The 17,240-nt window shown below is 56.8% G+C and overlaps 1 protein-coding gene across 1 annotated transcript; it reads right to left on the reverse strand.

Moving 5' to 3' along the window:
* Positions 1-3,644: 3,644 nt before the first annotated feature.
* FBXO41 (F-box protein 41) lies at positions 3,645-13,618 on the reverse strand. The gene is made up of 12 exons (XM_061156320.1): positions 12,747-13,618; positions 11,112-11,337; positions 10,556-10,629; positions 9,937-10,295; positions 8,997-9,238; positions 8,647-8,762; positions 8,372-8,524; positions 8,097-8,192; positions 6,458-6,576; positions 6,143-6,301; positions 4,772-4,887; positions 3,645-4,646 (listed from the first exon to the last, which is right to left on the reverse strand). Exons 1-12 carry the CDS (start codon positions 13,616-13,618, stop codon positions 4,587-4,589), a joined length of 2,592 nt encoding a protein of 863 aa, XP_061012303.1. The 3' UTR covers positions 3,645-4,586.
* Between the last annotated feature and the right edge of the window lie 3,622 nt (positions 13,619-17,240).

Raw genomic sequence — 17,240 nt, forward strand, 5'->3', positions numbered from 1 at the left:
AGAGCCACACAGTTTTAAGCCTAAGCACCTGTTCTTTTTTCTGATTTTCATTTTAAGACCTGAGGAATCAAATCAGTGGGGGCAACCCCATTTTGTAAAATGGGATGTTGAGCCAGACCATGATGGGAAACTTGGTCTCCATCAGGCCAAATTGGATTGGCTGGCCGGAGCCCTCTGGTGACCAAGCCAATGAGGGGATGAGCAGGTGCGTGCTGTTCCTGCTGTTCGTGCTGGGCTTGCCCTCAAAGATGGCTTCTCCTGGCTGAGGGTCAGAAATGACCTCAAGGCTCTTTTCCTGCAGATGCTGAAAGCTCTGGCGGGGGCAGTGACCCACATGGCCTTCCTCCAGCGATGTCTACTGTCCTGAGACAGGTCTTCATAATACTTCAGTTGGCCTCACTGATGCCATTCAGATCATCCACCTCCTTGCTAACTCAGTGCATTTCAGCTACAGGAAGGTTTGGTGACAGACTGGCAAATGTGGCCACCTACCATTTACTTTCCTGAGGCAGATACTATTCCAGTTTCACCATCTTTTATTGGATACAAAGCCACAAATTCAGATGCCCATTGGAGTCCTTTTAATACGCTCGGGTACATTCGGCAAAGGGCATCTATGGGCGATGTGGAGCAAAGTGCTGGGATGGTGGTGCCTGGGTGGGGCAGAAAAGTGGGGCCAGGGGAGGCCCCCTGGGGGCTGGAGGTACAGGCACCACTTCAGAAACAAAACCAAAAGTTGCTGTGCACCCCTCTGCCTGATGTGTTTGGGGTGAGGAAAGCTCCCCTCAGCTCAGGCCCACTGCACCTGGCTGTTCGGGGGGGCATGGCATGGGGGCCAGCTGTGGAGGTCCCCGCCAGCAGGGTTATGCGAGCCAGGCCTACTGGCGCCAGCCACAGGGCGAGCCTGACCCTGAGCGCTAGGCCCTGGCCAGGGCAGAGCTGAGGCCTGGGCCCCTGCCAGCAGCGGCAGGCGAGACTTGGACTCGCAGCGGGGAAGCCTGCCTGATTGTCGGGGCAGTCTTGGGACTGGCCAGGGTCCCAAGGGGTTGGGGTCAGACTAGGAGCTGGTTGCCTTAGTTGGCCCTGCTATTCTGATCTTCATCCAATCCTAACTAAACCTTATCCTCAGGCAAGGCTGCAGATGAACACACTTGTCCAGGAATAAATACACACACACACATACACACGTTACACAGCAGTATATACAGAAATGGGGCCTGGGAAAAGGCTGGGTGAGAGAGCAGAGCCACCAGGAGTAGGGAGAAGTGCCAGGCCCCTGGGGGAGGGCAGTTCCACTCCTCAGGGACTGATGGGCTGGGACAGATCCTAAAGCATGAGTTAACTCCTTTGGGTGCTTGGGCCCTATACCCGATCCCCAGCTTGTTTTCACCCCAAGCCCACCCGGAATTGGGTCTTTGGCACCAATAGTCACTCTGGAAAGATCGGCTTAGCACCCAAGAGGACTAGGCATGGGTGGCTCCCCACCCACAGCCCAGAGGACTAGAGACCAGGAGCAGGGGGACATGCAGAACCCAGAGACAAAGCATGGAGTCAAGGCCTCTCAGCAGCAGGACTTGGGAAGGAGGCCGCCTTCCCTCCCCCCGCCCCACCCCAGCAACTGAAGGACTGGCTCAAACTCCACTCTGCCTTGGTCCCGAGGTGGTCTGGCCAGTAAAAGCCATGGTTCCGGGCGGCCCGCTTTCTCTCCCTCAGGGATCCAGGTACATCATCTCCTTTGTTCCCTGCCAGTGCTGTGGGGAGGCAGCCTGAATAAAGCATGATGTACTCAAGACAAACGCCGCAAGTCTACCAGGTGCTGGGCTGGCAGGGAGGTGGTAAGGACACCAAGTGGCCATCACCCATGGGGCCTCTACACCGGCTGGGTCCACTGGAGCAGGGCCTGCCTTGGTTTGGTCTCCCAGATAGTCCTGTTTTGCATCTCATCAGCTGTGAGATATGAAAGAGGGCTCCCCTTTGGGTGAGTGAAAGATGAGGTGCCCCCCACTAAGGGCTCATCCCCCTGAGGAGAGGCAAAACTACCACCAAGCTGGTGAGGACAGGTGGAAGCCCACACACCCAGCAGTCTCAGGGCAGACATCCAGGCTAGGGCACACAAGCCTATCAGTCCTGGGTGTGCAGTGGGACACACTGTGACCCATCTGGGCAGGGACTTGGACCTATGCACTGTGCATCCACCCACACTCAGCTGGAAAACAAAGGATGGGGGACTCGGTGGGTTTCTGGAAACAGCCAGCTCGTGGAGAGGAAAAACTTCCCACCAACAGGTGAGGGGGGTCCTGTTCACCCTGCTGCCCCCAGTGCTGGTGATGCTCAGCGCGGCTGATCAGAAGGAACTTAACAATCACCAGGCCTTTCAGCACCATCTTTCTCACTCGAGCTCGCTGCCCGTGCAGCCTCACCTTGCCCAGAACTAATGGCAGCCATTCCACTGGGCATCTTCCCAGGGAGGTTGCCCAAAGCCTTGTATTCAGGGATGGAGGCTTCCTGGGACAGAAAAAGTCCCTCAGTAGGACAGGCTCAGGCCAAGCAAGGCATCCCTTTGTGCTTTGTCCAGGAGACAGAGGGAGGGCAGTACCTTTGGTCCTGGGGTCACAAGCAGCAGGGGCTATGAAGGGTGCCGCTGGTAAAGCAGAACAGACACACCCAGGGCAGCCAGGCCAAGGGGACCTCCACCTCCCTTCCAGCCCCAGAACAGAGGAAAGTTGTGCTTCTCCTTCATGACTCCTGGGGACAGAACTGGGAGGTTAGAGCCAACAGAACCAGTTGCTCTGGGGTGGGGATGCCACACAGCCAAGGCTTCGTGCAGGACTAGATGGAGATACTGACATGCCACCCTTGGTATTTGGAGTCTTCAAGATGTAGGGCCAGAACAAGTCACGGGAAGAAAATCAACAACAAAAAGAGCAAGACACAGCTGTGTGGGGAGCCAGGAGAGCTGGATACGCTTCTGAGCCTGTGAGGGTCCCAGCTCTGGAGGCCTTGTTGCAGGGAAACCCAGAGTGGGTCTTGATGTCCTGATGCCAGGTTGCGGCAGAAAAGTTGGGTTCCCGGAAAGGACTGGGAAACTAGAGGAGCCCAGCCCCAGCCAGAACCAGTGCCCTAATGTTTAGGGCTGAAAGCCTATCTTATAGCAAGAGAGAAGGAAACCCTAAGATGGGTCCAGATTACTGTTTGAAAGAACTTTCCAAATGGAGGTTGGCAGGACCCATGGCCTTTGTGCCACTGTGGGAGGGCTAAGAGGAGGAACTTGGGAGACCTGAGTCTTTAGAGCCATAGTGCCAGGACCTGACCCTTTGGAAACCGTGCAAGGGTCAGTGACAGCCCCCATTTGCACTCTAAGCCAGTGATCCTGGTTCAGGTCCCAGCACTGCCCCAGGCAGAAGACCCCCCAACACAGCCCTCAGTCCATGGGTCAGTGGAGACTGAAGAGGGGGGACAAGTCCAATGTTGGGGCTCCTCCCTCTGGGCCCCAAAGTTGTGGCTCCCCACCAAGGCCACATCTTCCAGCAAGGTAACCGGACAAGGAAGCAAACTAAACCACCCCCTTACAGCCTCCTCCAGGGCCCAGCAGATGGCAGCCAAGTGATTTCCTCTCACATAACCTTGGGGACCCAAAGGCCATCAGATTCCTGTCCAAGCACCCAGATTAGAAGTATACTCCTTGAGGACGGGCACCGCTTCCCACTGCTGACAGCATTTCCCAGAGCTGGGACCTGGCCCCCTCCAGAGGCTCGGGGTCGGTGGAAGGTACAGAAACAGGTACCTGGTAGCTCAGAATTTAGTTCTGGTGTCACGGGATATGTGGTGGCTGGGAGGAGTCTTGTCTTCTCTACAGCGGTAAAAACTCGGAAGTGTTCTTGCCCTGGCAATATCCACCCTTGGGAGGCGTGGCCTGGATGTCTTGGGGAGAAGTTCTGGATAGATGTCTTGCCCTTCAAAGCCCACGCCACTACCTCACTGAACCCCCCTACTTCCCACTTTCAGCTGACCACATCCCCAAGACCTCTAGGGTTATCCCTGGAGAATATGGACCCAGAGCCCTGGCAGGCTGCCCGAAGGGGATGCCCCACAGAGAGCTGGGACTGGGCAGGGGGAAGAGAAGGGCCTCTTGGCCAAGTCTGAGCTGTCTGTTGGAGCAACCCCTCTGGTCTGGGGCCTGACAGAGGCTCCCGACCAGGAGGCTGGGCCTCACAAAGGGGAGGCCTGCCCCAACAGCCTGAGCAGCCAAGGAGCCCCTGGTGGTTATTGCAGATCCTCAGGGCGGTGACACCAAGTGCTGGCGGAGACTCAGCTCTTCGCTGGCCGTGCCTAGAGGGCTGCTCCAGATGGGGTGGGGTGGGGGTCGGGGGCCAGCCGTCCAAGCCCCTGCCCTGGAGAGGCAGCGCTCAGGGTCAGGCTTGCGTTCCACCGTCCCAGCAGGAGGACAGGAGACTGACAACCCCTCTCCCAGAAACCAGGGATAACACCACGCCTCCAAAAGTCTAGTCCAGATCAGGGTCCTTCTGGAGGTCCAAAGAGCGTGGCTGGTGTGGGGCTGGCAGGGACCCTGCCGCCCCCAACCCGGGTTAGCAGCCTTCCACCTTGATGTGCAGGATCTTAGAGAAGCCGGGCCTCCGCCGTAGGGCCTGCGGACCAAACCTGAGTAAGTTCCCCTTGGGGCAGGCAGGCGGAGCCCTCCCTTCAAACACCCAGGTCACCAGTCCCAGCCGCGGGGTGCCCTGGGGGTTCTTGATCAGAGCCAGCTGCTCACCTGGAGCTTTGTTACCATGTCCTCAAACAGCTTCTGGGCCTCAGGACTGCTGGGCTCTTTGAAATAATCGGCAATCCCAATCTGAACCACAATGGACTTGAGGTTCCGGCAGATGCCTAGGAAAAGGTGAGTAAGGTGGGGCCCACGTCTGACCTGGGCAAGAGGCCTGTCTTCTCTCCTCTTACCAATTAATGAAATCAGAACACTCTGAGAGACAACCGTGTGCTAGGCGCTGGGAGCAGATCCATGCTGCCCCGGGCTCCCCTGGGCAAGGAGAGAAAGAGGGTGAGGTCCCAGAGCACAGGTTGTGGTGGACTCTGGGAGGACGAGCGGATGATAGCCAGCTGTGAAGGGGTTCCAGCAACTTCGCTGGCAGAGGGGACCGTTGTGCTATGGTCTGGGCATGCGGAGATGAACTACAGGAGCAGAGTAGCTGAGGCACAGCTGCTGGGTCTCGGCCAGCCAGAGCACTGGAGGAGCAGAGGCGGGGAGCAGAGAGCTTAAGGGATTGGATGTTGCCATGAAGTCAGGGGAGGAGGAGCAAGAAGGTCAGGAGGCTGAAAGGATTCTAGAGGTTAAGATTTTGGAGGCCAAGCAGTTAGTTCTGACGGTCAGCCCGGGGCAGGGCCATGAGATTGAAGGGGAGGGAAGAAGAGGATCCTGGCGATGATAAGAAAGTCAAGGAACCTGCAGTGCTCAGGATATGGGGTCCTGCCAGGGGCAAAATGGTCCCCCATGAGGGACTCACTTGGGTGTGTGCAGCTCAAGCTGGGCACCTGCATCCTTAATAAAGGTGGAGGAATCACAGGGAGGGAGTGGGGGCTAGAGGGAGGTAGGGGCCAGCAGAGGCGTGCTGAAGGCTTCACCCTGAGAATTGTCCTGGGGGGCTCACACACATTATCTCATTAATCTTCCTGCCCATTCAGCTTAGCATTCAGCTTTAAAGATGGGGATACAGACTCAAGAGAAGTACAGTAACTTGCCCAAAGTCACACAGCTAATAAGCGGTAAAGACAGAATGGACACGTAGGTCAGTAAGTTCCAGAACCCATCTGTTCAGCCCTGGCCCTCGGCTGGAGGCTCACGTGGGGGCAGATGGCAGATGACGCTGAACAGCCCATATCTCGGAGCACAGGGCAACACATGCCCATTTGGCTGAACTGAACCATTCGGGTCAGATGCTGGCAGGCCTTCAATGCCACCCTGGCCTCAGAAGGCACCGGTGGCAAAGCCAGGGCTAGAACCCCGGTCAACCTGACCCCAGTGTTGGTGTTTGCTGACCAGGAGCAAGAGGGAGTTGGCTATGCTACTTGCTGACAAGACATGGTAAGAGGCAACAGTGGTACCCCACCTATGTTCCCCATCACTCACTGTTGAAATGCAGCAGGGCCTTGGGGGTTACGGGGGTGGCTGTGAGCACCAGCATCTCCAGGCCCTTCAGGCCTTCCCGGCAGACCTCAGCCGCCACCTCCTGGGTGATCTCCGACACATGGTCCAACTCCAGCACCTGCAGCCGCATGCAGTTTCTTGCTAGGAAGAGGGAAGGAGAGGGGAGGGCCTGCTGACAAACACCCAGGTCACTTCCTGCCACCACTCACACCATAGGCCAAGCCCCGCTATGATTTCACTGTTGCACCCATGCCTGCTTCCCATCACCCCCTACGCCAGCCCCACGGAGAGACTCACCGAGCGATGCCAGGCCCTGCACCCCACAGCCGGCGCCCCCGACCCCCAGAGCCCGGAGGTGGGGCCAACAGCGACCGATCATCTGTAGGCAGCGGTTACTGAATCGCATGGGCTGCTGGCTGGAGAATGGGGTGGAGGGAGGGTCGTCAGGGAGCCCCTGGCTGCATGCCATCCTAAGTCCGCTCCTCGGTCAGGACCTGCCCCACAGGGCGAGGGCCCCACCAACCACCCAACTGTTCAAGTCAGAAACCTGGGATCTTCCCTGACTCCTCCTCCTTCACTTCCTGCCAAGACCTGCAGATTCTGATTCCTCAACAACCCTCCAACCCACACTCAGACCACAATCAGCATTCATCTGATCATGCAGCTCGTCTCCCTGCCAGTTCACCCAGTGGCTGCACTCACTCCCACATTCTCTCAGTCGGTCATTCAACAAAATGCTTCTCAAGTTCTGCCATGACCAAGAACAACAGCTGGGCCAGAATTCACCTGCAGTGAGGGAGACCTGGGTTCGATCCCTGGGTTGGGGAGATCCCCTGGAGAAGAGAACGGCTACCCACTCCAGTATTCTGGCCTGGACAATTCCATGGACTGTACAGTCCGTCCATGGGGTCACAAAGAGTCAGACATGACTGAGTGCCTTTCACTCACTCACTGGGGACACAGTGGTGACATATAGACATGGACCCTGCCTCCAAGAGGTACGCAGTGTAGGGGAAGACAAAGGATGCTACCAGTCTGATGCAATCCCATTTGTTAAGATCTATAATCCCCCAATGGCTTCCCAGTGCTTTCTAGATAAATGCAAAAATCTAAATCTCTTAGGCAAGACCTGACCTTGGCCCAGCCTTCCTTTCCACATTCACTGCTTGTTGGGCCCTGCCCACCACTCACAGCAAACCTACTTCATCACTTAACAATCCCCAGCGGCTGCCACGTGCTCTGTACCAGGGACACAGAAATGGACATTCACACCCTCTGCCCCAAGAAACATGAGTCTGGTGTAGACTGACACATAGAGAAATTATTGTAAAATTGACTAGATAGGGGCTAGGACAAGGTGCAAGAGGAATGGAGACAGGGGAGCAGTGACAAATTCGAGTGTTAGTGATGGGATACTGGGGACCCCGGAGGCGGTGTCATGAAGACAGAGTCTTGCAGGGCACACACAGGGAGTGAAAAAGCCTGGTGGTTTGAGAATTCCAAGTAGAGCGATGAATGATCTCACACCCTGGACTCTCTGAAAACTAGCTCTCTTGTGGATTATACACTGACCTCCCTAACTGCCTTTCTTGTGTCAAACAAAGCTGGCTATTTCAGGCCAGCGTTTCTGAACACTCGCTGTGGGCTCTGCAGCCTTTAGGCACACATCTCATCTGAGCCAGCTACAGGCTTAACGAGATCCACAGATGCTTGATACCACTTTCACTCTGCAGTTGAGAAACTAAGGCACGACTGGGTAGCCCAAAGTCACACTGCCCGCAAGCCAGGCCATGACCCCACGTCTGATTCTGAAGCCTAAAGACAGACTGATGAATGTGAATCTGTCATCCCAAACAGCACATGGAATGGGCCCAGGTCTGCTGGGTCCTCAGCCCCACTCACCACCCTGCCCATCCCCACCACTGCCTCTGCTTACCAGGGGTGAAGTGGCGCCACCTGGAGGGAGACGATCTCTCTGCAGCCTGCGCCCAGGGCCCAGATGACCTCATGGCCCACTGGGTCTGTGGCGCTTCTGTTGAAAAGACAAAAGCTGGGGCCACCCACTCTGGAGGCCTCTGCTCCTTTCCTTTGGGCTGCAGAGCTCTTGGGTCCCTTAGCCCCAGAGCCCTGCGGGGAGGGGGAAAAGGTATGCGTATGCAGAGCCCAGGGATCCCTCGGGCCAAGGCCTTGCTTCCAGCAGTGGGGACCCACCTGTAGGTGACAGCCTGCAGGGCACGGCAGTAGCAGCTAGCCAGCCACAGCGAACGGTCAGTGAGGATGTTGGGGCAGTGGGAGATGCGCAGGATCAACAGATTTCCCCCCGCTGCCTTCAGCAGAGACTCCAGGCCTGCCTCCAAGCAGCCCCTGGGGATGGCCAAGAAGTCAGGGCACCGTCTGCAGCCAGGTCCTCCTCCGGGAAGCACCCTGACATCACTCTGGGTCTGCAGTCCAGGAGCGGTCCCCCCAGCCCCACCCCATGGCCTCACCGGGTACTCCGGGCATACTCCTCTTTGCTCTCCTTCTTGCCCCGCTGCCGGGGCTTCAGGTTCTGCAGTGTCAGCGAGTGGGCTTGGGTGCACCACTGAGCCAGCATTGCCAGGAACTGCAGGGAGAGAGGAGATATCTGGGTATAATAGGATGTGAGTCTGGTTGGCGGGAGATGGACCAGCCCCAGGATGGGAGGCCTCAGGAGAACATTTCGGGGAGCCAGGTTGAAGCTGGGGTGTGGTAAGGGTTACCACCTTACCAGCCCTTGCAGGGCTAGACTTTGCCAGGGAAAAGATGGGGTCACAGCAAGGGTGACTGGGAGAGCAGGATGGCAGAGAGGGACAGGCACCTTGGAACAGACGCGGGCATTCTCGAGCAGCACCCGGGTCCAGACGGCGGGGTGGCGGGCCACGAAGCGCCAGTCCCGGCAGACCTCGGCAGCGTGTAGCAGAGTGCGTGTGTCCAGATAGGTGAAGATGCAGAACAGGGCTGCTCGCATCTTGAGGATCTCCGGGCTGATGACCTCATTGGAGCGGGAGGGGCTGCCCCTCTCAGCTCGCCGACCCCGCCCACTGCCTCCCTCTGGGCGGGCTGCACAATACCACAGGGTCAGAGGTCAGTGGGGGGGTTATATAGGCGGGGAGCTGGGGTAGGGCAGGAACTGCAGGAGGAATGCGCTTGACAGAACCATGCTGGGGGACCAGAAACTGGCAAGGAGGGACAAAGGGTCTCTGCTTCCCGCTCCTCTGCCTTATCCCCCTCCCTAATTTTGCAAATTAGAAAAAGGTGGCCCTTCCTGAAGTGAACTTTCTTTTTGAGGTCATATATCATCACACAGTCCAAAGTCATCCCCTAGAGGAGGCAACTGAGTCAAGACTGGAGGAAGGAAAGGGTTTGGATAGAAACCGTGCATCTGTGAACAGAATGCAGGTGAGAAGTTGCCCAAAGCAGTCACCAGGCACAGCCATGCACCCTGACCTGAACTTTCAGCCCCGGACCCACCCACATACGCATGTGGCCTTGTATGGATACGGGAGAGGGCTTGCCCCATTGACTCCTGGCTTCACTTTGAACTCTCAACTCCTCTCCTACGAATGTCACGGGAACGGATCCCCGTGTCCCAGCAGCTCCTGCCCTAAGCCTGCAGGACCCTGTACATGTGGGAAGTCTGGAGCAAGGGGAGAGGCGGTGCAGGAGCCCAGGAGATTTACTGCCTCCCCTGTGTCCCCTGAGAGCAGTCAGCACCACGGAAAACCCGGCCTCTCAGAACCCACCCCCTCAGGACTCACCAGAGAGCCGGCAGCTGCTCACCGGCCCAGCCATGGCAGGCCCAGGGCGGGGGATATCCGAGGGGCCCTCAGCCTCTGACTCGGTGGTTCGGGAGCCCACGTCGGAGACGTCACCTTCCTCCCCTTCCGTGCTGTGTCGACGGGGTCTGCGTTGCCAGTTCTGGATGGCCTGGCGCCGCAGTCCAGAGCTGCGAGGGGGCTGGGCCCGCTCCGAGCCGCCGTTGGCAGCCTGGACCCGCGTGCCCAAGCCCCCGGGGCCGCTGTCCTCGGGGGCCCCCTCTTCTGGCCGGGGCAGCTCCAGACTGTCACTGTCATAGCAACCTGAGCTCTGAGATGCAGCTGGGATGCGACTGGAGGCCCTGGGGTGGGGGGTGGACCAGACTGTGAGGAGCAAGGGGTCCTAGGCCTGCCCAAACGCTCCAGGCCACCTACCACTGGCCAAGGGCAATCCACCCACCCTACTGTCCAAGAGTCCCCTCTGAGTGTGGAAAGGCAGACAGAGGTGACCCAAGGAGGATGAGGGGAGGGGGAGAAGCCAAGCCCCAGAAGGGCCAGCAGACCAGTGGATCTTTCTAGGCGAGGGTGGGCTGTGCGGGGACGGGCCAGGCCCGTGGCTTACCCTGTGCTGGGAGAGGAGCCATGCCGGGACACTGCATACGTGCTAGGCATGGCCGGGCCTGCGTGGTGTTCTCGCTGTGGGCCCCCAGAGAGGGAAGGAAAGGCAGGAGGCAGAGGGGGCCAGAGGATGAGAAGCAGTGGGAGAAACAGGGTACAAGATGGAGATCAGAGATGGGGGAGAAGAGAGAGAAAAAGAAAAACAGTTGGGAGAGATGGACAAGCAGACAGACAGACAGCCCAGAGAAGCTGGCTCACCAGCCCCCTCCCGGTGCCCACCACGCACCCCAGACCCCGGCTTGTGGCTCCTGGGCTCTCATTTGCAGAGACGGGCAGAGGTGAGCCCCTGCCTGAGGCCTGGGGTTGCTGGGGGGTATCTCACTACAGCCTCAGGGAGGGGCTCCCCTATTCCCGGACCCCTACTTCAGGCCTACAGTCTGCTCATGGGGAAGAGCCAAAGAAGGAAGCACGGAGTATCAGAGGGGGATTCAGGCATGCATGAGGCAAGGTGGTAGGGGTCAGGTGTGCAGGCAAAGGAGGGAAGGCAGGTGGGCACTCACCGTCCTGCCTGGGGCCCGAGTGCTGGGCCCCGCACCAGCTCCCCCACCTCCGCGGCCCAGGCTGGCACTGGGCGTGCTGCCACAGCTGCTGCTGATGACCTGCAGCTGCCGCTCGGCCCGGTCGGCCCGCTCGAGGAGCTCCTCGATGAACTGCTGCAGCCGCAGCTTGGCACTGGCCTCCCGTGCCGCCGTCTCCTTCAGGAACTGGTCGATCTGCACCACCTCCCTGGGCCCAGAGCAGTCTCTTACCCCAGTGCCCTGGCTTGGCTGCCCACCCACCCACTGGAGGAGACCCTGAAGAGTAGGAAGAGACGAGGGCAAAGCTGGCCACAGTGTCTGCTCATGGTCACATGGGTACATGCAGAACACACCCAGGAACACTGCCCACACAACAGCGCATAGAGAAATGCATACGTTCACACCCCACCAACCCAGACCCAAGCACATAAACAGACACCAGAGAAGTGCTCACAGGCATGTTCAGTCACACACAGCCACCTCCTCCCTCCAGAAGCCCAATCAGGGGCACACACAGTCCACACAGCCCAGTAGCCAGCCCCACACACTCATGTACACAAATTCATATAGCGTTCATCCACAGGCACGCACAGGCTGAGGCACAGTCCTACCAACACATTCAAACACACACACATACACATTTTCAGAAATGTTCTCAGATGCAGAAAAGCACACTTATAGTTGCACCAACCTCCAGGAGCTGCACAGACACACAACATACTTAAAAGAGACATGTGAGTATTTACTCTCACATGTTCATAGTCATTCATGCATCCATTCAACATGTATGGGCACCTTCTAGGCACCAGGCACCGTTCTAGGTGTGGGGCTACAGCAGCGAACAAAGCAGAAAAAAATCCCTGCCCCCATGGGGTTTATCACCATGGGGACAGATGACATCTATGTACTTCATAAGTCTACATTTCAAGACCAGAGGAATGAGGATAAGCCCAGCAAAGGCTGAGAGGAGGCCAACAGAAAGAGATGGAAATTCCAGGAGCACACTCTAAGCACACCTTGGGTTAGAAGCCAAGTTAAAAGATATGTTTCAAGGATCAGCTGTGTCAAATGGCTGCCAAGGGGCCAAGTAAGATGATGACTTGGTCTTCGTAACATGAAGGTCATTGATGACACGGAGGATAATGATGGAGGTGGACACCTGATCAGATTGGGTTCAAGTGGGGAAAGAAATCGAAGACAAGTAGAAACAATATTTTCAAGTTTTTCTCTGAGGAGAGAAAAGAATGATACAATAGATAGGAAAAAACCTGAGAAGAGCAAAGGGAAAATAGAGAATTGAGCCTTGTCTTTGGGTTGGCAGAAGAGTCTGGTGTCACAATCAGGAAACAGCCTTGTGAAGGAGGAAAGAGAAGGAAAAGAAAGACTCACACACACGAACGCGGCCACACTGTCATGGTCTCAGAGTCCTAAACACACACCTTCACGCCACTCTTGGCCCCACGCGCACCACCATTACATGCCAGTGGCCACAGGGCCCGTGTAATTCGGCCGCACACACAGCCACACTCACGATGGTGGCGGGAACACAGTGATGCCATCACCGACCCTGGTCCTTTCGCGGACACACCCACCCAGGGGGCCCCTTGGGCCACTCACTGCTGCTTGCGGCTCAGCTCCTGCTCTTTGTGCACCAGGTCCTGCTTGAGCGAGGCCAGCAGCTCCACACTCACGTCCACCTGGCGCGAGAGCTCGGAGGCGCGCTCCTCCAGCTCCTCCTTCTCCCGCCCCAGCCGCGCGCTCTCCTGCCGCGCAGTCTCCAGCTCCGCCGCCTTTCGCTCCAGCTCGGCCTGCAGCCGGCCCACCTGGCCCGCGATCTTCTGCTCCACCTCCTCGCTCAGCCGCTCCAGCCGTCGGTCCACCTCCAGCTTCTCCAGCGCCCGGATCTTGAGGCGCGCCAGGCCCTCTTCGTAAGCCACGTCGGCGGGCGAGGGAGACGCGGGCGAGGCGGACGCAGGCCCGGGGCAGGGGCCGGGGCCGGGCCCGGGCGGCGGTGTCGAGCACGCCGAGGAGGCCACGGACTTGCGGGCGAACAGCTCCCCCAGCGGGATCTCGATCTCGCGGAGCGCGTAGCGCGCGGCGGGCACGAGGCCCGGCTCCGCCAGCTCCTCGCAAGGCAGGCCGGCCGGCACCAGGTCGCCGGGAAAGTGGGCGAGGGGCGCGTGGTGGTGATGGTGGTGCAGCAGGTGTGGCGCCGCGGGCGACGGCCCGACCGCCTGCTCCTTGCCCTGAAAGGACGTGCTCTCGAAGACCTCGCGCCGGGCGCCCGGCACGGCCAGCAGGGCGGCGGGCTCGGGCGCCAGCGGGAAGGCCGCTGCGGCGCCGTCGCAGATGCTGTTGGTCTTGGAGAGAATGTAGAGGGTCTCGTACGTGTGGCTGTACTCCAGGTGCGCGCGCAGCGACGACAGGCTCCGGAAGCGCTTGTGCTCCCCGCAGCGCGGGCAGCGGTAGGGCAGGTCCAGCGAGGCCATGGCCCCGCTGCCCCCGTGGCGCCCGGGCTCCACCGCGGCCGCCCTGGAGGTCAGCCCGGCGCGCTCATGGGGGGACGCGGGCGAGCCCCCCTGAGGGGTCAGGCAGGCTCAGGGCGCTGGCAGCCAGGGGCAAGGAGGCTAGAAGAGAGGGGAGCAAGCCTTAGGAGGGTGGTAGCCCTATCCACCTCCAACCCGTATCCCCCCACCCTTGACGAAACTGACTTCCCCAGAAAACACGTGCCCACAAGAGAGGGGCAAGGGGAGACCAATGGCCAGACCTCCCAGAGGAGACTGGCCTGTTCCAGTATCTCCGTGAGGACTGTGCATGTGTGAGAGTGAGAAAGAATGAGAATTCTCTAAGGGGGCGGGGGGAGGCAGTAGTTTTATTTAAAATGGGAACAACCTGGACATAACCGAAGTGCCCATCACTAGTAGAATGGATAAATCGTGTTATATTCATAATGGGATAAAAGAAAGGGAAAGTGCGGTCGCTCAGTCGTGTCAGATTCTTTGCGACCCCATGGACTGTAGCCTACCAGTCTCCTCCGTCCATGGGATTCTCCAGGCAAGAATACTGGAGTGGGTTGCCATTTCCTTCTCCATCATAATGAGATGTTACCCAGCAATAAGAAGGAACTGTTGGTACATGGAACATGGATGAATCCATTTAATATCATGCTGCATGACAGAAGCCAGACTAGAGTGCATACTGTTGGATTCCATACACATGGAGAACAGACTAAACGGATCAGGACAGAAGTCAGAATAGAGGTTACCTCTGGGGCCCATCTGGACTAGAAAGGGGCAGGAGGTAAGTTTATGTGATGCTGAAAATGTTCTTTATCTTGTTATAAGTGGTGGCTCTACAGGTATATACATAAAGTTACACAGTTTATACATACGTACACTTAAGTTTAGTGTACTATATGTACCAGCTGTATGTATGTTATATCTCAAAAAAAAAAAAATGCTTATTTCCATGTCTTGCAACCACACTCATCAAACCAGGTGGACTACTGGTACCATGCTGCAGTGACCAAGAAATCACCTCACTTGATGATATTAATGTGTATATGTCACTGCTTCTGTCGCACTGTCTCTCATCCCTGCTCTGCCCTTTCCTCCAAGGGCCATGATATTTGTCTTCAGGTTCCTTCTGGCACAAGTCACCACCCTTCCTGGCATCCCACTCCTGGGCACCCTCAGCTCCTGCTGTCCATCCTGCCTCGTCTCTGGCTTCCAATCACCCTTCCCCTGCCTCGTGGGCTCTCTACCCTGTAACTGGCCTTCAGTCACCTCGGCTGTCACTGTGCCGTTTCAAGTCACAGGCCATCTGCTAATCAGACAATGTAGTTGTCATCAAAGGTCTTCACCTACTTGGTCCCTTGGATGATACCACTGACCGCTCCATGTGGGCAGGCTGCCGTGAAGCTGTCCTGTTTGGGTTCTCTAACCTTTTCTTCTAGCTGTCTTCCTAATCGTCCTGTCTTCTGATGGGAGGTATGCCTTCATGCCCTCTTTGCCTCTATCTAGTTCACTCCCACAGTCTGGTTCACTCATATCTTTAAGCCTTACTGTCAGCTCCACCTCGCCATCCTGACCTACTCTTAAGTTCCATTTGCCTTCTGGCTTTACACCTGGGTGTATGGATGGATGCCTGTTCTCTATGCCAGCCCAGCACCCAGTCCTCCTCCTGGCAACAGCGCCCTGCCTGGACATTGGGGAACCATCCTTTCTTCCCCACTTTCTCAGTCCATGTATTCTGAGTGGGAGTCGGTGGTTCCCCCAGGGGTCAGAATGTGATATAGGCCTGGCCAGTCAGAGTCCTGAGATGGGCACAGATCACCTAACTTGAGTCAATGAGTCATTTCTCCAGGACTTCTCTGGCATTACTGGGGAAAGCATCCTCTTTGGGCTGAGCTTTCTAAGTGCAGGGGCGGGCCAAGCTGTGAGGGCCATCTTTGTCTCCTTTGGGAGGAACCTGGCAATGAAGCCAAGACAGAGAGGTAGGGCTGAACCGGAGAAAGAGCGATTCCTCACACAGTTTGAGGTCCTGGTCTGTTCAGTTAGGTGAGCCAGTCAATTTCTTTTTCTGCTTTAGCCAGTCTGTGTTACCTGTACCAGGAAAAGGTCCAAACTCAAATTAGATTCAGAAATCAAATTTTTTTGAAAGAAGGAATTAGCTGAACTAAACAGGATAGTACCACTTCGCCTGTCTGCTACACAGCAGCAAAGCAGCCAACTAAACTCTCCCACTGCCTCTAGAGGTGAGCTAGAACTTTAGGGGACCTGTAGAAAAATGTCCAACAAGAGATACTTTGGCTGGAAGGGGCTCATCTGAAAGCAGAAAGGAAGAAAATGCTGCTATGCCCAGAGAGGCCCTTTCTGCCTGAGGCCAGTAATTCAATAGGGCTGAGAGTCAGATAATTAAGAGCCAGTTCTTGCTGCTAGCTAAAGTCAGCTCAAGCAAAGACAGACAGGCTGGAAACACAGAGGGAGACAAACCTGGAGCCTCACAGGCTCTTGACTCCTCAGGCCCTCTTGAACTCCTCCCAGCTCAACAGAGGCCACCGTGGCTTCCATTACAAGCAGGCTTCCAGGGGGCTGCAGCTTGAGGGAGAAGGGGCAGAGAGCTCTGCCTCTCACCACCGACTAGGGAGTTTCATTGTCCTGCAGCAGAGCCCTACTAGAACCACAGAACCATGGGCTCCTGGGACAGGCAGAGCACCAAGATCTGTTGCTAAGAGACAACTCCTCCTCCTCCCCCAACACCATCACCAGGGACTTGATTCAAGAATTATAACTTTCAATGAGGTCTCTGGTTTGGTTAATAGCTCTGGGGATGGCTGAATGCAGACTGACGGAGAGCTTTCTAATGATTAAAGGGATTGTATTGCCAGGAAAGCCCCACAAACCTGGAAAACAAAGGCCAAGGATTACTCAACCCCTGAAGTTTTCCCGCCCCCAAATTTGTACCAATGGGAGGTGACCCCTCAAAGCCCCTTGTGCACGTGGCCACAAAGCATGAAGGATAACGCAGGCTCTCAAGACAGCAGAACCAGAGCGGCTGCTAGGTGGGCCAGGGCACCTTGTCCACACTGACTGGTCAAGCTTGTGGTCCGGGCTATGGACCTGTGACCCCGCAGTGTTCTCCCTCACCTCCCCGCTTCAACAGGAAGGGTTTTGCTCTTTCAGCTATCCGACTTTTCCTCCATTGTTATAGTTTGGCCATAAATGGAAAGACCAGGAGGGGCTAGCTCAATACCATAAGAGACAAGACTTGCATTGGGGCTGGCCATAGTAAGTGGGGGGGAACTTGGAGCGTCTCCTTCCAGAGATGGGACAAGTGTGTTTTAAGTTTTGTGAGGGCTAATTGCAGTACGATAAAACAGGAAAATTTTAAATTATATGAGAAGGGGGATCTGTTTAGATCTTGGACAGAGGTGGAAGGGAATGGACATTTGTTGGTGTTGCTGCTCAACTCCAGTCCCCCCTTGGTAGGTACACACCTCAGTTTTCCCTTGGAGAACTATTCCCCCTCTGAGTCAATGTTGTTTGGCTGACCTCACCGCCAGGCTCCATGAGCTTTTCCAGGGGAGCTCATATGACCTTGGCCTTTTCA

This window comes from Dama dama, chromosome 11 (assembly GCF_033118175.1).
Source record: "Dama dama isolate Ldn47 chromosome 11, ASM3311817v1, whole genome shotgun sequence".
Lineage (NCBI taxonomy): Eukaryota > Metazoa > Chordata > Mammalia > Artiodactyla > Cervidae > Dama > Dama dama.